General features: G+C 39.3%; 1 protein-coding gene across 5 annotated transcripts in view; it reads left to right on the top strand.

The window, feature by feature from the left end:
* The window catches only part of GBE1 (1,4-alpha-glucan branching enzyme 1), a 303297-nt gene that overhangs the window by 87544 nt on the left and 188903 nt on the right, over window positions 1-26850 (top strand). For all 5 annotated transcript variants that reach the window (XM_073304014.1, XM_073304034.1, XM_073304024.1 and 2 more), the window contains one exon: window positions 13522-13637. In XM_073304014.1, the coding sequence (XP_073160115.1) occupies window positions 13522-13637 (116 nt within the window). The remainder of the gene's footprint in view (window positions 1-13521; window positions 13638-26850) is intronic.

The following is a 26850-nucleotide window of genomic DNA, read 5'->3' as shown; positions in this document are numbered from 1 at the left end:
ATGAAACGCGGCAGTAAGGAGTCCAAAGTGAATTTCCTTGTAGTCTTTTAAATGAAAAAGTGCGTCATTTGTCCTATATTTCTTATTCATCATCAGACATAGTAAAGTATTCATTCCCAAGAGAAAGAATGCAGTCAGGAAGCTTAGAGGAATAGAAGAGTGTCATTCAGTACAGATGAGTTTTAGTAATATTCTTATGAGAAATTGGGTTGCAAAATCCTAAGATTTAGAATTAAGTTGCCCTAGATATATTTAATTAAAAATTGATAGCTTTAACCTTTCTTTAAGTTTCAAACAGGTTAAAATCACAAACTAAATTTATGGGTACACTGTATTTTACTTGAATTCAGGAGTTGCTTTTAATATGAATTCTTCATAAAACCTTTGTTCCATAAAGAGACCTTTAATTGAACCACTAGAAAAAGAGATTTTATACAAAAAGTTTTCAAAGAATTATGGAATTTGAGTGCTCATATCTTTCACTTTTGAAACTGAAGAACACATTGCAGGTTAATGTTTTTGACTATTTAAGTACAGTGGACTGTCTTTCAGTTTGTCTTGCAGAATATTAAACTGAAATGTTATCCAGAAATGGAGTCTTCTTCTATAGCAATGTTTGATTTAAGGACCTTATATTCTCCTGTTCTTCATGAGGCATAGGTACTGTAACAAAGTAGGATCTTCTTCCTGGTCTGGGGCTGTCTGGACATCTGTCCTATTTCTGCTGTCTTTAGTTATTTACTCTTCCGCCCCCATCCCCTGGACATTCTGCCAGTGATTTTCTTAGCTATATATCAATTCTACCTTCGTTGGATCCACATTTTTTAACAAAAAGAAAAGGAGTACTTGTGGCACCTTAGAGACTAACCAATTTATTTGAGCATAAGCTTTCATGAGCTACAGCTCACTTCATCGGATGCATACTGTGGAAAGTGTAGAAGATCTTTTTACACACACAAAGCATGAAAAAATACTTCCCCCCCACCCCACTCTCCTGCTGCTAATAGCTTATCTAAAGTGATCACTCTCCTTACAATGTGTATGATAATCAAGGTGGGCCATTTCCAGCACAAATCCAGGGTTTAACAAGAATGTCTGAGGGGGGGGGGGGTAGGGAAAAAACAAGGGGAAATAGGTTACCTTGCATAATGAGTTAGCCACTCCCAGTCTCTATTCAAGCCCAAGTTAATTGTATCCAATTTGCAAATGAATTCCAATTCAACAGTCTCTCGCTGGAGTCTGGTTTTGAAGTTTTTTTTGTTGTAATATCGCAACTTTCATGTCTGTAATCGCGTGACCAGAGAGATTGAAGTGTTCTCTGACTGGTTTATGAATGTTATAATTCTTGACATCTGATTTGTGTCCATTTATTCTTTTACGTAGAGACTGTCCAGTTTGACCAATGTACATGGCAGAGGGGCATTGCTGGCACATGATGGCATATATCACATTGGTGGATGTGCAGGTGAACGAGCCTCTGATAGTGTGGCTGATGTGATTAGGCCCTGTGATGGTGTCCCCTGAATAGATATGTGGGCACAGTTGGCAACGGGCTTTGTTGCAAGGATAGGTTCCTGGGTTAGTGGTTCTGTTGTGTGGTATGTGGTTGTTGGTGAGTATTTGCTTCAGGTTGGGGGGCTGTCTGTAGGCAAGGACTGGCCTGTCTCCCAAGATTTGTGAGAATGTTGGGTCATCCTTCAGGATAGGTTGTAAATCCTTAATGATGCGTTGGAGGGGTTTTAGTTGGGGGCTGAAGGTGACGGCTAGTGGCGTTCTGTTATTTTCTTTGTTAGGCCTGTCCTGTAGTAGGTGACTTCTGGGAACTCTTCTGGCTCTATCAATCTGTTTCTTCACTTCTGCAGGGAGAGTGATCACTTTAGATAAGCTATTAGCAGCAGGAGAGTGGGGTGGGGGGAGGTATTTTTTCATGCTTTGTGTGTATAAAAAGATCTTCTACACTTTCCACAGTATGCATCCGATGAAGTGAGCTGTAGCTCACGAAAGCTTATGCTCAAATAAATTGGTTAGTCTCTAAGGTGCCACAAGTACTCCTTTTCTTTTTGCGAATACAGACTAACACGGCTGTTACTCTGAAACCTCTCATTTATTAACAATAATCCAAATAAGATAGCAAAAATAAATACCCACCTACTTATACAAAGATAACTTTACAGTATGCGATTCTATCTACATTTGCGATTCTATTGCAAAATTTAATTCTTCACTCCCTTGTCAGGACAAAGGTGTCACTTTCCCATGGAATCCTCAAGACTAACTAACTTCTCTTTTCTTCAATGTCTTTGTTAGTTATCTAACTTCCTTTGGAATGTGGTGCTGTGTGTTTGTTTTAACCCAAGCCCTCCTCTCTTTTGCTTGAATAACTCTCTAGCTGGATTAAAAATGTATTTAGTGGTTATTCTTCAAGCTAAAACAGGTAAGTTTGTGATTCATCAATCTATCATATAGAGTTGTATCTTTTCAAAGAACTATACAATGGTTTCTTAATTAATCCTTCTAGCCAATTGGAGGATAGGTAGGGGAATATTAATATCTCTTTTATAGAGATGGAAAGGGGAGGTTGCAAATTGTCCAAGTTTGCATATAAAAATTGTGAAACAGGTTTTAACTCGCGCATCTTTTAGCTCACAGCCCAAGGTTAATGCCGTACCCCTTAGTGGTTGTCTGTCAAATCAGTCAACTGGTCTGTTTTCCCATTGGTAAAATGGGCTTATGCAATTACCTAGCTTTAAAGTATTGGACAAAGATGGATATGCTTGAATAGTAGCTCCGTTTTATCGACGGCATAACTAAACCCACAGATAGAAAATTTATGTTTCCAAAGAAGCACTCTGCTCTAGTCGATGGCTGAAATACCGGTGTTTTACAAAGGATTCGGTTCTGTTATGTACCTATTCTGTACATGGGGGTAGTGGTCCTTGCTCAGTTCCTGGAAGGGTGATGTGAGAATTCACAAAACCTACTTTGAAGGGCATAGAACTGAGGCCAGTAAGTGAAAGAGGTAAGAACAGAGCTTCCTGGCTTGCAGCCCTGTTTAAACTCTCCTAAGCCACGGGGACAATTTGACAGCATCATGAAAAGATTCCTTAAACTTATTCCTGTGTTTATCTCAACCATTTAAAAAGGGTTCTTGACTTGGTGGCAGTAATTCATGGATGATATGCAGCTAAGCACACACACATAAGTGGTATGTAGGTGTATGTTTTAAGAACACTGAAGGGAGGCCCCACTGCACATACTTAACAATTTTTCAGATGTGGATAGCAGTCAAAATCTGTTTCTCCAGGAATACAGCTAGCTACTGTTATGTAGTAAGGGGTATTTCCTTGCCAAATCTTTCAGCCACTCCTGTTTTGGCTATAGAGATATTCTTTAGGTAAAGACACTTGAATAACTTTTTGTTATAAGAAAAGTATGTAGTTTCTGCTTCTCTCCTGTTCAAAAAATGGCTGAGTGCTTTTTGATCCAAATATTCAAAAAGAAAAATCATGTTGGAAAATATAGACACTCTCTGGAGAATTTCCACTTAAAGCTTGAGCTATGAAATTCTGAATGAAAAGACTGACTTTAACTGACACAGTATGCTAAGTATATACATGCTTTATTTGTTTCATACAGATCTACACAGTTAGACACAGTACATCTAACCCCCCACTGCTATACTGAAATTCTCTGGGGATATTATTTTGTGCCCCATGTAGTCTTTTTTTTTTTTTTTTTTTTAAAGAAAGAACTTTTCTGATATCATGTTATATCATTTTGGCCCAAGACAGATGATTCTGGAGACACTGCTATAAGTCCTTTTTGTTCTCTGATAACTTTTTATTGTTTCCCTCTGAAAATGCTAAAATCAAGCAGTAGTCATATGTGAAATATTTTCTCATGAAATAAACTTAATAAAACAAACCACCCTTAATATAAGCCTGTCAGTATGAATTTTCTTTTATTCCCTCAACATTTTGAGATCGAGATATTAAACCTGTTGGTATTCCCTAATGGCATTCCATTGTTCATCTGAAAAGACACTTAAAATGTTACAACCAAAAACGTTAAGATTTGTCAATTCGTCGTTTTAGCAGCTGAGTAAATCAAGTGTATGAGGCAATTAGTTAGCTGAAATTTTGATACTAGAGGCAATATTGACATTTAGCTTCCTTTAAAAGCTATGTGATAACACTGAATATTTTGGAGACTAACTAGAGACTAACAAATTTATTTGAGCATAAGCTTTCGTGAACTACAGCTCACTTCAAAGTTTATGCTCAAATAAATTTGTTAGTCTCTAAGGTGCCACAAGTACTCCTTTCCGTTTTACGGACACAGACTAACACAGCTGCTACTCTGAAAACTGAATATTTTGTCTGCATATTTTATTGCTAAGCAACTAAGTGACTACTGGCAATATATCCCTATTTTAGAATTCACCATTTCAGAATAAAGGCCCAGTTCATGACAATGTAATGTAAATGTAGCTTTTGAGCATTATCTATAGAACTGAAAATTGGGGAAGTAGAATACTTTGAATTTACCTCTAATTTAGTTTTCTTTATGCTGGCTGTATATTATCTCTTTTATTTATATATAAATATAGGTTCTAAATGTGACAGTTTAAAGCACTAGAAGTATGTATGTTAATCCAATGGTCAGATAGCTTGCTTTTTCCACTCTTAATAGTCCATGTTGCATTCCAGACCTTATTTAGTCATCCATATCTTTAGAAAATTGACACATGGCTAAGATTTCCAGCTTCTTACAATTTCCATTTTGTTGGCTTCTACCCGAAGATAGCATTTTATTTTTTAATCTGATCAAAATAATTTCCACAATGCTAGAGTTCATGAAAGGAGTGAAAAGGAAGGAGAATTTTCCCTAATTTGTTTTCAAAACATGAACAGCTGAAGCTAAAAATTTAAAACCTGGCTTATGGTAGGAATCTAATTGAGAACTAAAATATAAGCCAATTGGAATAAAGGTCCCCCCTCAGATGATCTGTGGTTTGGTTTGCTCCCTCTTGAAATCCAGTTTGGAAAAGCTGATTTCTTGCAGGAATGGCCACATTCTTTAGCATAACCAATATATTGCCAAGGCAAAGTTATTCAAGGATAATGACCTTTAATTGCCCTGCACTGTTTGCCTTTTGTCAATATCTTTTGGAGTTTCATTCAAGATGAAGGTAAAAAGACAACAGAGAAGACACAAGTGAGCCTCACAAAACAAAACGGAGTTTGTAGTTTGATATGGATAGATATTTACTAAATCATCCCAAGATACTACCATCCCACTGTCATAATTCCTGAAGTAATTTGTAGCCTTTGTAGCCTCTATAAGGGTACCCCACTGAGCCTCAGGCCTCTAGCAGTCACCGTTTTTCAGGACATGGAACCTGCAATCTTTGTGTAGACTTGGGATTTAGGCTGCTTCTCTGATCACTGTAGCAAATCTGTGTTCAGTTCTGCACCTGCCATCCTGCTCTCCCACAGGGGCTATAACAGAGTTAACCAGTGACCAGCCAGCCTTCACAAAGCCAAGTATTTATTTAGAACAAAAGCATTATAGAGAGAACTGATCTTCAAGCAATGAACAGCTTTACATGCAGGTCTTAGCTTATCAGGCAGCCATCTATCTTCCTCTTGCAGACCCTGGTAGAGACAGAGTACTTCAGGCCTTTTACACACCGCCGTCTGTGTACATTAGTGATCATTTGGTGTCTGTTTCTTGCGGGGGCGTGGGGAGAAGGGGAGAGAGAGAGATTGACTTCTGCCTCACATCAGGGTTTTGATCATTTTATACAGTTCTCAGTTTTTTGTTTACCTGGCTTCTCCAACCAGGTCAACCTACAATGGGCAGTTTTTCCCAGGAGGATGATGCTTCTCCAGATGTGTTATTGTTCTAGGCATTTGCATTCATCACCACACTCCTGTGATTTTAGTTCCTGCAGGAATAGAAGACAATCACAAGGCCATACAGATATGACACTTATGACGTTGATTTACTGTCTTTGGCTATTCCATGTGTCCGTCTTATGTCACACCCTCTACCTTTTTTGTCTTAACCATAATTACTATCTATCTACACTGATATTCCAGTGACAAGAATAATCCCATCATATTTATGTTCTCGAGTCTGGACCAGTCTGTTTAGTAACACTTTTCTCGTACTTCTGCCTTTTGAGTATGGGAAACATTTGATTGTATATTTAATACTGTATTTTTCTCTTCTTTCTGATTTCAGTTTCTACCTTATTTTTATATTGGGGACTATCTACCGGATTACTTGAATTCAAGTTATTCTTTTTCCTTATCTAGTTTAAAGTGTGCTCAACCAGCCCCTGCCAAGTTTGCTCCTAGAATGTTGGTATTCTGTTGCTTTAAGTGGAGACTTAAGTCCACGTAGACTGCCTTCACAGAAAGCATCCCAATGAAGCTCAAAGCAGCATTGCTATGCTACTAACAAATGCATATATTGATTTCCAGTGCATCATTGTCTTCATTCATGCTTGGCACTAGGCTGATTTTCCAACAGAGTGAGAGACTCTGAAAATGCTCATACAGTGGAGATGCTGGTGAATGCCCCACACTGCCATACTTCCATAGTAAAGGAGTTTTCTTTTTTAAATGGCTATACCACATTACAGCAAAGGGAAATAAGGGTGTCTGCGTAGGTGTCTCAGAATCATTTAGCGTAATGAAAGAAAGTATGGTTGTGGACAGCTGGACCTGTTCATTATCCAGTGTACCTACCCTTAAGGAACACGTGCCATAGCCACAAGCCATTTTTTCTATTTAGAAACTGTTCCAACATGTTTATAAGAGCACAGCTCTTCTCATAAGAGAGCAATGCAATTACTTTGGTTTAGGTATAAACTATTGACTATCAGAATATGCTTGATATTGCTCCAGATGTCTTTAAAGAAAAAAATAAAGGTTTATTTAAAGAGAGATCCTTCTCCCTCCCATATTGATGGTTAAAAAGGAATGTTGAAACAATGAGGTTACTGCAACACATTTACACCTGTGTTTGCAATGGATGTTTCTTTTGAGGAGTGATACATATATATTTTTTGCTATTCTTGGACAGAGACTCTAATAAAAAAATTCATAAAATATAGAAAACACTGACAACATGAGTATGAATTAGAACCCCACAGGACTTACTAAAAAAAAGCTCTATTCAAGCATTTTTAAGCAATAGTTGAATTTAAAATGGGATAGCCTGTGAATGTTTTAGAGAGTCCTTTTGATCACTGCACTAAATGAATACATTAATTTACAATTTCTACTTCTGTTTCAAGTATCTTTCTTACAGTCATGGGGTCTGGCCCAAGAGAACTCCATTTAGTTTCTTTGGGGGAAATAAAATAGATAAAATTAAAGCTTCTTAAACTGCTGAATCAGGATAGCCTTCTTTATCTAATTTTCATACTTGGTATTCTTGTGCGTTGTATAACTCTGAATACAGTAGAACCCAAAGCTATCATGAGTTTGGGAAACTATTTATGCAATAGGTGAACTCAACTTGTACTCAGGAAAACATAGTAAGAATCTATATTCTCTCTCCCCCCCCCCATGTTAAAAATAACCATGTAAGAATGAAATGTGGAGCATTTTAGGTTTAAACATAGTGGTTAGGATCTCCCTTAATCTCTATAAACAGCTGCCAAATGAACAAGATGAGAACCTGGGGCACAGCGCTGAAAGCAAGTACAGCAGTGTTACATGCTTGTACAATCCTCTTTACCCTCTGTTCACACCCTCTGATGGAAATGTTTCTTTGAGGGGGATACTGAAAACATAGGTTCTATCTTCTAAAAGGTATTGGGCTATATGATAAAGTTGTTTGGCTTGTACTGGTGATTACTCCTATCTGTAATGCCTTCCAACTCAATGGGATGCAAAGAACCTTAAACTGTAGGATCTAGTAAAGCGTATTTGACAAGGCCTTGATCTGCAGAGGGAATCTGGTTTTATTAGATTTGCTGGACATGAACAGTCATTGCATTCCTCCATGTGATAAGAGCTAGATATGTTGCCATCACCTGCCCCTTCCTTTGGCCAGACAGCCCTGAATGTTGAGTTTGTCTGCAATTTAGTTACTTTCCCTTTGTACTCTGAACAGATGTGTTATTGATAGCTGAATTCATGAACTGTCTAGAGTGGTGGATGTGGTGAGCAGAAACTTTATTTAAGCTACATTTCTGAAAATCTGAGTTCTATAACCTTTGTGGTGAGGTTAGGCTAGACAGAGGGTTGACTTAAGCTGTTTTCTCAATTATGTTTTGTCCTGATTGTAACAGATTCCAGAAAAATCAGTTTCCCCCCATAATGCTGTGCATGAAGCATCTACTGTTTCAACCAGTCAGATTTTCCTTTTCTGCTCATTGCAGTCAATCTATTCTGGGTTTTAATTTTCGGCAACCCAATTTGTAGATAGGGAAATGCCAGTTGTGCAGTTGTTTAATGTTTACTTTATAACCCCCATCTTTATGGGGATATATGCTAGCCACCATAAAAGTCAATGTTTGTTCTGTTCCAAAAAAACACGGGCAGTATCTTGGATGTAGATGTTGACTTCTTAAAGGCACCCTCAGTTAAGTGAAAACAGAAATTTGGACTTTTAAGTCTGATATGTTATGGTTCCTTGTTATTTTGTTGGCTCGTCCTTAAACTTGGCACTGAATAGCCTGGAAATATCTTCGCTCACTCATTTGAAGGACTTCACAACTTGCATGTCAAGATGTTACTTCCACTCTGGCAATGAAGCCAGCCTTCATCGCCCACTTGTTTAAATTTTCATATAAGCCTTCTCCCATATTGTTTCTTATGAATGGTAGCATCTCCCCTGTAAACATTGGCCAAGCTACCTCATTATTGTCCTTCAAATCCCTCCTTAAAACTCAGCTACTAAAATCTTGACAATGGCTAGGCAGCTGGTATGCTGAGAGCACTGCCTGTCCTGCCGATCAACATTATTCTACTGTTTCCTTGTGTTCCACTTGTCTCAGAAAAACTCATTAGGGCAGGGACTGTTTTCTGTATGTGTACTGTACCTAACATAATGGGGGTACTAGTCCATGACTGGGTCTCTTAAGTACTAGTGCATTACAAATAACAATAAAATGTGAACTTCGTTGACTCTTCCTAAAGTTGTCAATAAGGCTTGAACAGATGATATAATTTTTTCCCTCTCAAAAAAAAAAAAAAGGAAAAAAAGGAAAGGTTTTTTTTTTCTTTTCTTCTGATCCATTGTCATGTTAGGGACTAGCTGTTTCTTGGCTCCTTAGCAACAGTGAGTGATATCAGCATAACAGAGGCAGCATCAGTCCCTGCAAGGAGTTTATTTAACAATATAAACTTTTCCCTATTCCTCTTCCTGGCTACATCCAAGAAAGTGAATTAACTGGTTTCAAAAGAAACTCCTCCTTTGGAAAGACGTGGCATAATAGAAGGGACTTGAAGGGGTAGAGGTGACTTATTATGAGGTAGGAGAAAATTCTTCATTTTAATTGTGAAGTTTTAGGACACTGCATTTCTTGAACGGTATCTGCATGTCTGTATTTTTCTGATCATAATATTTTGGGCAATATTTTCTGGTTAGAATATTTTGGAGCACTTGCCTACACATGTGAACAGATTTATACATAACAATGTATAGTGAATGTTTGTTTGCAAACAGTTCATTGAAATGGAAGTAATTAGTACAAAGTTGAAGATGAAAATGAGCTTAAAGGGGTGGGTGTGTGTGTATTATATATTAGCAGCTCTTTGACTGACCTGTGTGTTTATACACTGCCAAGCACAGTGGAGTCCTTACCCTGATTTGAAGCTTCTGGGTGCTACCACAATTATTAGTAACTGGGTCAAACTGGATATCTTGAAATGGAAGGTGTTATATAAATGCAGTATTAAGATTGCTTTGCCTTACTAAGTGGGCATTGGAATTCAAGAGTTGCTTTCCTGCCTTTTGCTAAATCCACCAAACCAGCTTTCCTTTGTAGGTCTTACACACTGGAGATATCTGAGGATTTAGAGTTCTACTGCCAGAGGGAATGTGCTACCTTAAATAACTAAACCTTCCAAATGTCTCTGATTAGTCACATGTGCTTACCCATTTTGGGGTTCACAAAACTAATAGTTTCATGCTTGAACTTTTTTCTCAGTATAAACCAAAAAAAGTAGGAAAGTCTTCAGTGAGAAAGAACTCCATTCTTGAACTGGAAATCCTTATCTGATATTTTTCCCCAAGCTTTCCAGGCTTGTATTTTAGACGTGTGTGACATGCCTCAGGGTACAATCTGGGCTGTTGGATTGTTGTGCCCCCTTAACCTTCCAGTCTTGTGTGCACTATACCCTGCTTTGCTATGTGAGCTGCCACTCTTCCCACTCACCCCAGCCTCTCTGCAAGTCACCCTCCAGGCAAAAATATCAGAATGCTATACCAAGCACTCTTGAATTCCGTATAGGGTGACGCCTGCATACCCCTAGTTCAAGTCTTGCACCGCAGAAATGTGCGTCTTGCGCTGCTCAAGACCCCCTTTATCAGAGTGAGCTCATTAATTAGTTCATCATTCCATCAAAGGATCTGAATATGCACCAGCCTTTGTAACATGAGTACATTCTCCAAACTTCAATCAAAACCACACTGGCTTAGATAAAACATTGTTTATTAACTACAGAAAGATAGATTTTAAGCAATTCTAGGCATAGAAGATCAGAACTGATTTACAAAAAGAAATAAAATAAGCTATTTACTGAGCTTTACCAGGCTAAGCCAATAAGGTTTCTCTTACCCAAAAGTCTACAGCAGTCTATGCTAACTGGAAAGTTTTCCAGTTAGGACCACTCCCCCCAGTTCAACGTTTCTGTCTCCCAAATGATCTTGTTGTTGTCTTCAGTGTGGGTGGAGGAGGAGAAGTGGTCTGATGATGTCACTGTCCCTTATTTTATACTCTTCAGATGCTGGAAAAATCCATGCTGTATCCTGGGGGTAGGCAGCCCTCATTACTTATGTGCTTCACACTTAGTCCTTCACATGAATCACAAGTTCTTGCTTGCACCTTCTGTATAAGTGAGGCTTGACATGTAATGCTTGTGTTTACAGTTTTTGCTATTTCTGGGGAACTGGTCTGTGGGTGTTTTCCTAGGCTCACAACATGTTTCAGTAACAAACATAGAGCAGGTTTCAGAGTAACAGCCGTGTTAGTCTGTCTTTGCAAAAAGAAAAGGAGTACTTGTGGCACCTTAGAGACTAACCAATTTATTTGAGCATGAGCTTTCATGAGCTACAGCTCACTTCATCGGATGCATACCGTGGAAACTGCAGTAGACATTATATACACACAGAGACCATGAAACAATACCCCCTCCCACCCCACTGTCCTGCTGGTAATAGCTTATCTAAAGTGATCATCAAGTTGGGCCATTTCCAGCACAAATCCAGGTTTTCTCACCCTCCGCCTCCCCACACACAAACTCACTCTCCTGCTGGTAATAGCCCATCCAAAGTGACCACTCTCTTCACAATGTGTATGATAATCAAGGTGGGTCATTTCCTACAAGATCTCTATCAAGCTTTCTTACAACTACAATACCCACCTGCGGAAGTGAAGAAACAGATTGATAGAGCCAGAAGAGTTCCCAGAAGTCACCTACTACAGGACAGGCCCAACAAAGAAAATAACAGAACGCCACTAGCCGTCACCTTCAGCCCCCAACTAAAACCCCTCCAACGCATTATTAAGGATCTACAACCTATCCTAAAGGATGACCCAACACTCTCACAAATCTTGGGAGACAGGCCAGTCCTTGCCTACAGACAGCCCCCCAACCTGAAGCAAATACTCACCAACAACCACATACCACACAACAGAACCACTAACCCAGGAACCTATCCTTGCAACAAAGCCCGTTGCCAACTGTGCCCACATATCTATTCAGGGGACACCATCACAGGGCCTAATCACATCAGCCACACTATCAGAGGCTCGTTCACCTGCACATCCACCAATGTGATATATGGCATCATGTGCCAGCAATGCCCCTCTGCCATATACATTGGTCAAACTGGACAGTCTCTACGTAAAAGAATAAATGGACACAAATCAGATGTCAAGAATTATAACATTCATAAACCAGTCGGAGAACACTTCAATCTCTCTGGTCACGCAATCACCGACATGAAGGTCGCTATCTTACAACAAAAAAACTTCAAAACCAGACTCCAGCGAGAAATTGCTGAATTGGAATTCATTTGCAAATTGGATACTATTAATTTAGGCTTAAATAGAGACTGGGAGTGGCTAAGTCATTATGCAAGGTAGCCTATTTCCCCATGCTTTTTCCTACCCCCCCCCCCCAGACATTCTGGTTAAACTTGGATTTAAACTTGGAGAGTGGTCAGTTTGGATGATCTATTGCCAGCAGGAGAGTGAGTTTGTGTGTGTATGGAGGTGGGGGGGGGGGTGAGAAAACCTGGATTTGTGCTGGAAATGACCCACCTTGATTATCATACACATTGTGAAGAGAGTGGTCACTTTGGATGGGCTATTACCAGCAGGAGAGTGAGTTTGTGTGTGGCGGGGCGGAGGGTGAGAAAACCTGGGTTTGTGCTGGAAATGGCCCAACTTGATGATCACTTTAGATAAGCTATTACCAGCAGGACAGTGGGGTGGGAGGAGGTATTGTTTCATGGTCTCTGTGTGTATATAATGTCTACCTCAGTTTCCATGGTCTCTGTGTGTATATAATATCTGCTGCAGTTTCCACGGTATGCATCCGATGAAGTGAGCTGTAGCTCACGAAAGCTCATGCTCAAATAAATTGGTTAGTCTCTAAGGTGCCACAAGTACTCCTTTTCTTTAAACATAGAGCAAAATCTCATAACTTCATATACAACGATGATACTTCCGTTTCAACAGAACAGTAATGTTCACAAATTATGACTTTTCCAGTGATACCTCACAAGGCATACTTTGTACAAAATACATCATAACCTTATTCAAGTGGTGAATATGGGGTACAGGGTTTTATTTTGAGGTATAATGTGTCACAAAGGGCATATGTTAAATTTCAGATAATTTTTGTTTAAACTGGCAAGTTTTGCGTTCTGCTATGGTCAAGATCATGGTTTATAGTAAAAGTAGTTTTGTCTTGAGCAGTGATTCTCCTTCACAGATGTAGTTGTTGATTTTAAACTGTAGAATAGCTAACAACAGTAGAAAAATAGGTATGATGGTAAAGTTCCCTTGTCAGAATTAAGTTAAAGCAGGAATATAAGTTTTTTGTTAAGTATAATGTTGAGTTAATATTAGAATCTGATCTTTTAAGAACCGATAATTCTGTTCACTGAACCTGATCCAGTGTTATGTGGTAGTGTCAAATGTAAAAGAAAACTATTTGTTTTTCAGTACCCACTTTCAGTAAGATTGCTTTCAGACAATGAAAGTAAATGTATATTTTAGTACATTTGAATAGGATGAATCTCAGTAATACTCTTCTTCTATTGCAGATGGCTGGAATCCATTTTCTCATCCATATAAGAAAATTGATTATGGGAAATGGGAGTTGTTCATCCCACCTGGACAAGATGGATTCTCTCCTGTGCCCCATGGATCAAAATTAAAGGTTCTAGACTTTTTCTCATCAACTTTGAATGTAGAGTTTAGAGTTTAGATTTTAAATTAAGGCATTTCATTTTTTTAATAATTTGTAGTAGAAAACTGAGGACAAACACATTTAGTGATGTGCTTACCTGTACATCACTGTCCTGAATGAGTAATATCATGCTTTAATTTTCTGGTTTGGGATTTTTGAAATCAAAAAAGATTGAGGTTTGTTTATGGTGTGTTGGGATAGACAAGTGTATGGTTGAGAAAATGTCACAAGCTGAAAATAGAGTGGAATATATACTCAGAATTTATTAAAAAGAAAAATAAGAATGACTTGCAACTCATAAAAAACAAAACAAAAAAAACACCCCAGCTTTCTGGCTTGTATTTTGTACAATTCCTTTAACTGTTAGGGCTCCACTGGAACCTGAATATCTTGCTCATAATGTTTTGCTTCAGGGAGCTATTTGTGGGGCTGCAGTAATGCTAGATCTGGTCTTTTCACTTTACTTCTATCATCCAGGAAGTAAAATAGTATGGGGTCTCAGAACACGTTTTGTTTTTCAGCCTCATAAATGACTCCCTGAGGCATAAGACTATGGAAGAAAACATACAACTATATTATTAACCACCAGTACTTGAAATACTTTACAATTATTAGAGCTATTGGATCACCCTATGAAATTGTACCAAAGTTTTTAGTCCTGATGGTTCTACAGGAAAGGGCTCTACATACCTGAGTGATATCACTTTAGAGGAGGAAAAATAATTTTTCACAAATTGGGTTGTAGATTGATTTTATCTAGAAAAGTATTGGTACATAGAAAATATTTTAGGTAATTAACTGAAGGATTAGGAATAGGTAAAATATTTTTGATGTAACAAGTGTATACCAGGCTTTGCAAACATATTTTCCTCAGCATCGTTAATGTAAACTAAATTAGACAAGACAAAAGAGGGGGCTGGGAACAAAAAGGGAAAACAACTAGGGCTGTGAAGCGATGGAAAAAAAATGAATCACCATTCATTGCACGATTAATCAATAATGGAACACAGTTTATTTAAATATTTTTAGATGTTTTCTACATTTTTAAATACATCTTCATTTACAACACAGAATACAAAGTGTACAGTGCTCACTCTATATTTTTTTATTACAAGTATTTGCACTGTAAAAAAACCACAAGAAATAAAAAATTTTAATTCACCTTATACAGGTACTGTAGTTCAATCTCTTTATCATGAAAGTTGAACTTACAAATGTAGAATTGTATCAAATTGTACAAATGTGTACCAAAAAAAAACTGCATTCAAAATTAAAACAGTGTAAAATTTTAGAGCCTGCAAGTCCACTCAGTCCTACTTCTTGTTCAGTCAATCGCTCGGACAACCAAGTTTGTTTACATTTGCAGGAGATCATGCTGCCCGCTTCTTCTTTACAGCGTCACCTGAGAGTGAGAACAGGTGTTCTCATGGCACTGTTGTAATTGACGTTGCAGGATGTTTACATGCCAGATGCCTCAACCACCATTCCAGGGAACATGTGTCCATACTGATGACTGGTTCTGCTCGATAATAATCCAAAGTGGTGAACATCCAAACGCATGTTTGTTTTCATTATCTGAGTCCGATGCCACCATCAGAAGGTTGATTTTCTTTTTCGGTGGTTCAGGTTCTGTAGTTTCTGAATAGGAGTGTTGCTTTTTTATGACTTCTGAAAGCATGCTCCACACCTCGTCCCTCTTAAGATTGGAAGGCACTTCAGATTCTTAAACCTTGGGTCTAGTGCTGTAACTATCTTTAGAAATCTCATATTGGTACCTTCTTTGCGTTCTGTCAGATCTGCAATGAAAGTGTTCTTAAAATGAACAACATGTGCTGAGTCATTATCCAAGACTGCTATAACATGAAATATATATGGCAGAATGCAGGTAAAACGGAGCAGGTGACATACAGTTCTCCCCCAAGGAGTTGAGTCACACATTTAATTAACAAGCATCATCAGCATGGAAGCATGTCCTCTGGAATGGTAGCCGAAGCATGAAGGGGCATACGACTGTTTAGCATATCTGGCATGTAAATACCTTAAAATGCTGGCTACAAAAGTGCCATACAAATGCCTGTTCACTTTCTGCTAACATTGTAAATAAGAAGAGGGCAGCATTATCTCCTGTAAATTTAAACTTGTTTTGTCTTAGTGATTGGCTGAACAAGAAGTAGGACTGAATGGACTTGTAGGCTCTGAAGTTTTACATTGCATTGTTTTTGTGTGGTTATGTAACCAAAAAAAAAAAAAAATCAACATTTGTAAATTGCACTTCCACAACAAAAAGATTGTGCTACAGTACTTGTATGAGCTGAATTGAAAATTGAAAATTACTTTTTCTTTTATCATTTTTACAGTGCAAATATTTGTAATAAATAATATACTTTGTTTTCAAGTACAACACATAAATATGAAAATGTAGAAAAAAAAACTATCCAAAATATTTAATAAATTTTAGTTGGTATTTTATTGTTTAAGAGTGCGATAAAAACATGAATGGTCACCTATCAAAAGCCTATCAATGGTCACCACGTCCATGTAAGCCATCCAAAGTATTAATTTAAATACAGAAAAATACAGGAAAACTTGTATAGTCATAAGTGTTTAATTCAGGATATCCAATCAGAATTTATTTACAAAGCAACTTTCTTCAACCAAAAAATATTAGGAAGCTGCATTTAACCGATACCACAGGAAGTTCCATACCGTTTCTACTTTAAAAAATATGTAGAGACAATACGTAGATTATTCAACATGTAGAGACAACTATCTGCCTACAGAAATATGTTCAGGTTTCCCAGGTAAAACTAAGATTTTAGTCACTGAAATATTTGAGAACGTATTGTAGGTGAGTTTGGGACTTTACCAATATCCAATCGGAACAGCAGAAACCAAATAAGCAGATGAGGGGAAATGCTAGCTTTCTAAAAAAGTACAAATCAGAAAAATAATGAGCACTAACTTCCAAACGCTAAAAGAATACATGCTAATTTTCTATTTGGAAATCTCCTTTTTAATCTCTATTTTCTTTTGTTCTCCTCTCTTCCATACAACATTGTTTATTCTCACTTAGGAACATGTATCAGGTGACTCTGACCTTAGAAGTAGTGGATTATCCAGTTAGAAATGCAATTTTTGCTTTGTTTACTCTTTCTTTGATATCTCAACTTCTCTAGATATTCTTTTTAAAGTTCACAGTTTAATAAGGAGACAAGTTTTAATATGTTCTCGCTAAAATTGGTTTGATATGATAGCTACCAACAAAATTAATTTTAAAAAAAGTTCAATTTTTACATGGAGCTGTGAGCTTTAAAAAACCTAGACCAATTAGCTGATGGATTAAAATACATGAAGAATGCATATTCAGAATTTACATTCTATCGTGATATCTAAAATAAAACATTTCCATGTTAACAAATACAGATTCTTATAAATTATAACACCCTGCAGAAGTTCTAATATTAGGTTGTGAAGAAACTTTTTTTATGGGAGGTGGGGAAGAGAACGGGAGAAAGAAATAGTTGCATACAAATCAAAGATACAGCTATGGCTTAATAATGTATGAGTTTAAATAATGTAACTGAATATTTTTTTACAGTATAAAAACCTTAAATGTACTTTCTGCTTGTAATTACTGCTTATGAAGTTCTTTCAAGTTTAACTTTTTTACATGTTATATTCAAAACCACTGAGCACACTTACCTTTGCCCTTTAAGGCCTGATTCTACAACTGCTAATGTATTTTATTGTTGACAGCTAGACTGAGGGCAAGTGGAGGATTGGTGAGGAATGCTGATGCGTATTCATCTCAAAAATAAAAAAAATCTTGATTTGGGACTATTAAGATGTACTCTCATGTCTATAATCAATGTGATCTTATTCCTCTTATCCTTGTCCCGGCTACCCAAACTTGATTGTAACACTAATTTGTTTAATCTTTGCTTGAAGGAGTTTAAGAAAAGAATGTTGTGCTACATTTGTATAATCTGGGAAGATGGGGGCCTGATCCTGAAGGGAGCGAACAAACTACTATTAATATTCCTTGCATGGTGGTACGTGAGATTTGAACCTAAAAAAACTACGTAAAGTCCCATGGTTCTGGTGGTGATGTGCTGGCATAGTTACAAGATATGTGAACAATGTTTTGTCTGCCCTGGCCACTTCGGGGATGGCTACACTACAAATAAAAACACACTGCTGACTTGTGCCAACTGGCTCAGGTTCATGGTGCTAGGGCTAATAAGCTGTTTAATTAGGGTGTAGACATTCAGGCTTGGGCTTGAGCCTGAGCTCTGGGACCCTCCCCTTTTACGGGGTCCCAGAACTGAGGCCTCCGCCTGAGCCTGAATGTCTACATCCAAATTAAATGGCGCTTTACTCCGAGCCTGGCAAGCCTGTGTCAGCTGGCATGGGCTGGAGGTGGGTGTCTTAATTGCATTGTAGACATACCCTTTGAAGTCATGGAATTCATTCTTGCATGCTAGAACATAGCTTTGTCCTTCTTTGCTCCCTTGGCCCTTGATTGTGTTTTGTTGTTCACCCTAACAATAAAGATGTTCGCATTCATCTCTGGGACTGATTGTGGTGGGTTGCCAAACAAGGCCATCAAGTGGGACAACTGAAAGTCTCCTGCTCCATTAAGGAAGAGATGACTTCCGAAGTGATTCTGTTCCTCTCTGATCTGTTGCTTTCAAACATTTGACACAAGCTTTGCAAAAGTTTCTATTCCTGCCACTTTAATTGGCCATTTTATCTATACAAAGGTACACTTCTAAAGCTGCTCCCAGCATGAAACTCAACCATACTATTATCCTTGTACATTCATTTTAACTTAAAACTTACTGGTTTCAGAGTAGCAGCCATGTTAGTCTGTATCTGCAAAAAGAGCAGGAGTACTTGCAGCACCTTTGAGACGAACAAATTTATTACAGCATAAGCTTTCGTGGGCTACAGCCCACTTCATCGGATGCATAAAATGGAACATCTAGTAAGAAGATAGATACACCCATACAGATAAGTTGGAAGTTGCCATACAAACTGTGAGAGGCTAATTAGTTAAGATGAGCTATTATCAGCAGGAGAAAAAAACTTTTGTAGTGATGATCAAGATGGCCCATTTAGACAGTTGACAAGAAGGTGTGAAGATATTTATAATGGGGAAATAGATTCAATATGTATAATGACCCAGCCACTCCCAATCTGTATTCAAACCCAAGTTAATGGTATCTAGTTTGCATATTAATTCAAGCTCAGCAATTTCTCCTTGGATACTGTTTTTGAAGCTTTTCTGTTGCAAAATTGCCACCCTTAAATCTTTTACTGAGTGGCCAGAGAGATTGAAGTGTTCTCCGACTGGTTTATGAATGTTATAATTCTTGACATCTGATTTGAGACCATTTATTATTTTATGTAGAGACTGTCCAGTTTGACCAATGTAGATGGCAGAGGGGCATTGCTGGCACATGATGGCATATATCACCTTGGTAGATGTGCAGGTGAATGAGCCCCTGATGGCGTGGCTAATGTGATTAGGTCCTATGATGGTGCCACTTGAATAGATATGTGGACAGAGTTGGCACTGGGCTTTGTTGCAAGGATAGGTTTCTGGATTAGTGTTTTTGGTGTGTGGTTGCTGGTAAATATTTGCTTCAGGTTTGGGGGCTGTCTGTAAGCGAGGACTGGTCTGTCTCCCAAGATCTGTGAGAGTGAGGGATCATTTTTCAGGATAGGTTGTAAATCTGTTATGATGCACTGGAGAGGTTTTAGTTGGCAGCTGAAGGTGACAGCTAGTGGTGTTCTGTTTTTTTCTTTGTTGGGCCAGTCCTGTAGTAGGTGACTTCTGGGTACTCTTCTGGCTCTGTCTATCTGTTTCTTCACTTCAGCAGGTGTGTATTGTAGTTTTAAGAATGCTTGATAGAGATCTTGTAGGTGTTTGTCTCTGTCTGAGGGGTTGGAGCAAATGCGGTTGTATCTTGGAGCTTGGCTGTAGACCATGGATCGTGTGGTGTGTCCTGGATGGAAGCTGGAGGCATGTAGGTAAGTATAGTGGTCAGTAGGTTTCCAGTGTAGGGTGGTGGTTATGTGACCATCACTTATTAGCACAGTAGTGTCCATAAATGGACCACTTGTGTGGATTGGTCCAGGCTGAGGTTGATGGTGGGATGGAAATTCTTGAAATCATGGTGGAATTGCTGAAGGGCTTCTTTTCCATGGGTCCAGATGATGAAGATGTCATCAATGTAGCGCAAGTAGAGTAGGCGCATTGGGGGACGAGAGCTGAGGAAGCATTGTTCTAAGTCAGCCATAAAAATGTTGGCATACTGTGGGGCCATGCGGGTACCCATAGCAGTGCCAGTGACTTGAAGGTAAAGTTGTCCCCAAATGTGAAATAGTTGTGGGTGAGGACAAAGTCACAAAGGTCAGCCACCAGGTTTGATGTGACACTATCGGGGATACTGTTCCTGACAGCTTGTAGTCCATCTTTGTGTGGAATGTTGGTGTAGAAGGCTTCTACATTCATAGTGGCCAGGATGGTGTTTTCTGGAAGATCACTGTTGGATTGTAGTTTCCTCAGGAAGTCAGTGGTGTCTTGAAGATAGCTGGGAGTGCTGGTAGCGTAGGACCTGAGGAAAGAGTCCACATAGCCAGACTATCCTGCTGTCAGGGTGCCAATGCCTGAGATGATGGGACGTCCAGGATTCCCAGGTTTATGGATCTTGGGAAGCAGATAAAATATCCCTGGTTGGGGTTCTAGGCTTGTGTCTGCACAGATCTGTTCCTGTGCCTTTTGAGGGAGTTCCTTGAGCAGATGGTATAGTTTCTTTTGGTAATCCTCAGTGGGATCAGAGGATAATGGCCTGTAGAATGTGGAGTTAGAGGGCTGCCTAGCAGCCTCTTGTTCATATTCCAACTTATTCATGAGGACGACAGCACCTCCTTTGTCAGCCTTTTTGATTTATGATGTCAGAGTTGTTCCTGAGGCTGTGGATGGTGTTGTGTTCAGCACGGCTGAGGTTATGGGGCAGGTGATTCTGCTTTTCCACAATTTCAGCCCGTGCATGTCAACAGAAGCAATCTATGTAGAAGACCAGTCTGTTGTTTTCACCTTCAGGAGGAGTCCAGGCAGAATCCTTCTTTTTGTAGTGTTGATAGGAAGGATTCTGTGGGTTAGTATGTTCAGAGGTGTGTTGGAAATATTCTTCTAGTCAGTTATGTCGAAAGTAGGATTCTAGGTCACCACAGAACTGTGTCATGTTCATAGGCCTGGAGGGACAAAAGGAGAGGCCCCGAGATAGAACAGACTCTTCTGCCGGTCTAAGAGTATAGCTGGAAAAATTAACAATATTCTTGGGTGGATTAAGGGAACTACTGTTGTGGTTCCTTGTGGCATGTAGCAGTTTAGATAGTTGTCCTTTTTCCTTTGTAGAGAAGCAAAATTTTTGTTGTAAATGAGGAAGTTTGTGTGGAAGATTGGTTTTTTACAAGAGTATCCAGTTTTGAGAGCTCATTCTTAATCTTTCCCTGTTTGCTGTATAGGATGTTGATCAGGTGATTTTGCAGTTTCTTAGAGTGTTTGGCACAATCTCTCAGCATAGTCTGTGTGATATGTAGATTGTAATGGATTTTTTACCTTAAGTCCTTTTGGTGTGATGTCCATCTCTTTGCATTTGGAAAGGAAGATGTCTGTCTGTATCTGTACGAGTTTTTTCATGAAGTTGATGAATTTCCATTCCATACGGCTAGATTCAAGTTACTTTTGTCCTCAATGCATACACAATTGAAAGTCACACTGTAATACACAACCTTAACTTTAACATTGTTCTTACATAAGATCATTAATATAACTAATATACAAAAACACTACATTGTGTGCTAGTTAAGATTATTCTATACATGATACACCTAACATAAAATGTAAAGCAAGGAAACACAAAGTGAAGGCTATTGACAGTACATACCTTTTCCCCCATGCAGATACGCACCTTGCTACTAGTATGTGTTAACTTTCCCTCTGCCCCAACAGGGATGCTTATTTTTAATCATTTCCTCCCCTAAATCTCACCACAATCGGGTCAGACTCCCACTGTCTCTTCTGTGCATTTCTGTAAAACTACATGTACCCAAATTTGAGGAAGACTTCATGGTTATGATTTTTACATGACCATATGTGGTATGGGAAGGTTGGAATATGTGTGATAGTGTGACTTTCAGATCTTTTGTATGCACTGAAGCTGAGAGTATTTTGAGTTTATAGTGTTAGAATGAATATTGTGGATGAGTATCATAATAGTGGATCTTGGAGAAGGGTATTGTGTTGAATGAACGTTGTCCTAAGGTAGGATTTCCTTGTGTGTTGTTTGCAATATCATGAGGAAATGTAAGCAACCTGAAGTTTTTTCTCAGTATAAATCTTAAATGTTTGTTCTAAAGTACACCTGTGAAGAAGATTAACGACTAGCTTTTTATTGCATTTTTAAAAACCTGAGTTCTGGATGTGCATTAGCATTCACTCAGGTCTTCAGTATCTTTACCACCTTCAGTGCTTCACTAGGAAATGCTGAGTTTTGAAATAGTGACAAGGTCAGTCAGCTTCTATTTTATACTAATTTTTTAATCAGAATGAGAAGAGGTTGGGAATGGTGGATGATACTAATTTAGAACAGGTTAGAGAATATTTTCATATGAAAATAAATGAGAAACAAAGGCCACAAATGTGGCTGGTTTTCATAGTAGTACTTTATCTACTTTAAGTTTTCTAGACAGTCTTTTCATTATTAAACACTGAAGAAAGTGGGTAATAAAAAACCCAAGCAAAAACACCTTGATAGAATTTCATACACTTCTGTCCCCAAGCGATTTACCTACATAACACAGTTGAGGCTGAGTTCCTTTATGAATTGCATAATATCTATTCACAAAATGAAGTCCCCTCCTGGAGAAGAGTGCACTTAGGGCTTGTCTACAGGGTTTTTAGAATCAGATCAAATCGAGTTAATTCGCTTTGAAAATATTTGCATACAGATGATGCACCTCATCACTGCACTAACTCCACATTTATCAGGAATTCTAGCGTCCTTTTGCAAACTGGACTGTGCTTGCTTCAAATTGCATTAATTCAGTCTTTTGTTCCTGTACACAGAATTGGTGTGCACCATGTCTTGAACGCTTCCAATGGCTGTCCCACAGTGCTGACCTCTCTGTTTACTTATACACCCTCCCTGCCCTGGTGTCAGTTTTTCAGGATGGCACTTGCCCCTTTTTCAAAGTCGGCACAGACCCAAATGTTGCTTATTTACTCCTGGATCTCAATGTATCATTATTCTGGCAATACAATCGCAATTGCACTCCTGAAGGCCCGCAATGCATCTCACGGAGCAGTCTAGCGTCATGGTGATACTTTGGATCTCATTGCTAGCTAGGAAGAAGCATTGTTTAGGGAGACTCTTGTGCCCATACATGAGAATAAGGACCTTTTTGTGGACATTTCAAAGTAGATGCACATGGGGGGTTGTGATTGGGATGTCAATCAGTGCCTGATAACAGCAAGAGCCTCAGAAGTATAGTGCAATGGGGGATAAAAAGGACCAATTGGGCAGGGGATATGTGACCATTTTTTCATGAACTAGACAGGAATCTACACAATTACAGTATGATCTATCCCAGACACTATTCAGAGCCTGTTGCCCACACTCTTGTCCCCACATTGAGGATGATTGGCTTGACTCATCAGGGGATGAGCACAAGGATGCTGGAGAGAAGCTGCCTCCGGCGAGCCAGAATTCTTTTTGTACTCAGGATCCTAACAGCAGCCAGCTGGAAAGGCAGCCCCAATCCTATCCTGCTATAATAGACTGATTCCCTGTCCTGCATTGGCTGAGCTGGATTCCCAGCTGGAAACCTAGGCCTTGTCTGGACAGTCAGATCCACTGGAGGGAAATTTGGCAGGTAAGTACCTATCTTTACAATTTATTATTATTGTTGTCAGCGGATATTAGCTAGTAGCACCTGCCTTTCTCTTCCTCCCCTGGTTCTCTGCTATTACAAAATGGTGCCCACAAGCATGGTGCAGTTGCAGTCTGTACCCTTCCCATCTCTACCCCACTCCTGAGGCAGATTTGAATACAAAAAGCTTTAATTTGTGAAAAATGCCTGTGTTTGAGGCAGTGCTAACTAGAAAAGAAATACGGTTAGTTTACATGAGGTGTGAGTGCGCATTCCATGTCCAGTCAAGACAGAAACAGTACTGCTCCCACTGAAGTACAAATGCCCCATACCATGTGTTCCAGCTGGCAATCACTGCAGGACCCTATCTATTTTATGCTGCACTTTCTCCATCTCTGCGGGAGCTAGAACTTAAGACTGAGAAATTGATTGATATTGTTTCACACATTATAGGGAATAACCGTGTGCCCATGCCCCCAGAAAAAGCTTGCAAGCCCCTTCCACTACTGCAGTGCACCTGGTGAATAACTTCACAGTGCATCTTGCCAGTCTGTTTGACTTTCTAAATAAAACCATTCTCTAGTCACCAGCCTCAGCGTAATATTATTGAGTCTGGAGAGCCTAAAGGGAATGTATAGGGGATCATTGTCCAGCTTTCCCCTGGGTGCCATTCCCAACTCTTCCTTTGCATCTTCTATGCCATAGGAGGGTTTCCAGTGCACAAACAAACAAGGTGACCTAGCTCCAATCTCCCCACCCCTAGAACCACGAAAGCAGATACAGTAGACTGAAATCCAAATGCACCCAGCACCCTCTGTGCACGCTGACCACTTATCATATCTGAGCTTCCCCCCAAATAATGGAAAGCCTCTCTCTTGGAGGTAAGGTCACATGTACATATGTAGAAAAAAACCCTTCATGAAATGCCTGGGATATGAACAAGTTACCTTCACTCCCCTGCTCCCACTTCTACGGCCATAGCACCTGCAACAGCCAGACCATCAAGGGAAGTGCCTCTATCTGCTGCCAAACCAGAAAAAAGGAAAACTTGCAACTACATGTTTGCAGAACTTATGGCTGACTTACAGAGGAAAAGTAGGCTGGCTGAGAGGTGGAGACTGTACATGCAGACCCAGAAGGAGAAAGAAATGCAGCTGCCTGAGAGAGTGGCAGTGGCAAAGAATACCATGGTTGTGGCAAAGGACAATATCACCATAGCAAAGGAGAGCATGGAAAAAGACAGATGCAGAGGTAGTAGTACATGGATGCTGTCCTGAGACAGAATTCCTTCCTGCAAAATGTGCTGCTTCTAGGCCAGCAGACCTGCAATCCCATAACTTGGGGTCCACTCATGTCCTTCAGCCGTTGGACAATTATGGCTAATGGGATAAGCAGCAACCCTGTACTGCCAAATCCTCTCAGCAGTGCTTCTAATGACTCCCATTTAACTATCAGATTGAATCTCTGAGCATTGAGAACACTTACATCTGGAAGTCCAGCTCTTTTGACCCCTGACCATTTATACTCCTAGGGGAATTCTGCATCACTGTGCATGCACAGAATTCATGGCCCCTGCAGATTTCTTTGCTTACCCACAGAAAAATGACTTCTGATGGGGAAGCAAAGGGAAGCTGCGAGAAGGGTCATGCACCCACTCCCTGCCAGTACAGACAGGTTGGTTTGAGCATCCAGAGAGGCTGGTAGAGATGTAAACCCCCGCTGGGGTGGGGTGGGGTGGGGAAATAGGTAGGGGTGTCCTACGCTCTGTCCTTCTCACTTGCTACTGCAGCATGCTCATCATGGAGGGGCAGGGCTTTGGGGTATTTCTGAAGAAGTAGGCGTGGAGCAGGCTCAGTTCCCTCAGGCAGAGGAGAACATAGCAGCCTGCCTGCTTAGTGAATTGTTCCCATTGTTTTTAGTGAAATCCCCCAGGAGCATAAAACGGGTAAATTTTTTTAAGCTCTTTTACATTGCCAGAGTGGTGTAAAGGAAAGTGTGGCCTTATAAATGCTTATGGTGCTTTAGTGATTAGAACTGGTCTAAATTTTTGGACTGAAAAAATTTCCCATCAAAATATGCTCCATGAGCCCTCACTTGCTCTTCAGTTGCCTATGATGTAACACTGAGCATATAGCTGCATATATTTGTTGACTAATAATAGAAATAAAGGATCAATACTAGCAACATTACTATTACAGAGGGGGTTGGGGGACGTCCTCCAATGCTCCCCACTCCCATTCTCCATCCATTGTATTGTAGTTTAAATAAATTACCAAAATAATCAAAACTAGCTGGATTATATTGCATTATTGTGACACAATTTTATGCAGAATTTTTAATTTTTTGGCGCAGAATTCCCCCAGGAGTTAGTTTTGAGCTGTGACATTCCACCGCAGAACCCATGGGGACTAGAATAGCCAGAGGCAAGGCATACGCTTGCCTGTAACTTTATACATTTCCACCCGCAAATTATTGTTCCTGTTGTACTTTGAGTTCTGTTTCCCCTATTGCATTAATTAAAGGTTTTTGTATAGTTTGGTTATTTTGTATATTAATTAGTTAAAATCATATGCTGGAAATACATCTTCCATTGGTTTCATTAAAACTTTATTTTTATTGTTTCATAATAATCTTTCACAGTAACTCTGTTGTGAGTCATCATTGCAGTTAACACAGAAAATTCTTTAAACAAAGATGAAATAATGCATGGGTTTCTGCAAAAACACATAGGGAATGCTAAACTTCAGCCACCAATCCACAATACCCCAATGCTCTTCTGAATCTCGACACTATTGCCAAGGGGCTAACGTGGTAAACCATGAGACTTGAAATACAAACAATAGGCATCCCTTTCAGCATTTCCTTAGCTGTTTGTGTTCTCTGTGGGGCACCTTGATGGTTGCATGAACCTTGGAGCAAGTCTCCACACTAAAGCCTACCACCCATTCAGAAGGCTTCCCCCCTTGATCTCACAAATATTGTACAAAATACAACATGCAGTTATGGTTATAACATTTTTGTTTTCTGCTGCTTCCTACCTATTCCATAAATAGCACGATTTGGAAGTCAAATAGTCAAGGGCACGCACTACTGAAGCAATAGCTAAAATTTTCCTTCCTTCTGTCCAGGTGGCTTGTGTATGGCTTCATGAGCCAGGGCGTCGGGATTAGCCAGGTGTCCCAGAATAGTGGGATCAATCTCCATACCTTTAATGCCCACAGCTTGATTATATTTTAGGAAT

This window comes from Lepidochelys kempii, chromosome 1 (assembly GCF_965140265.1).
Source record: "Lepidochelys kempii isolate rLepKem1 chromosome 1, rLepKem1.hap2, whole genome shotgun sequence".
NCBI lineage: Eukaryota > Metazoa > Chordata > Testudines > Cheloniidae > Lepidochelys > Lepidochelys kempii.
The sequence above is the reverse complement of the archived record's forward strand: the minus strand, read 5'-3'. Positions and strand labels throughout refer to the sequence as shown.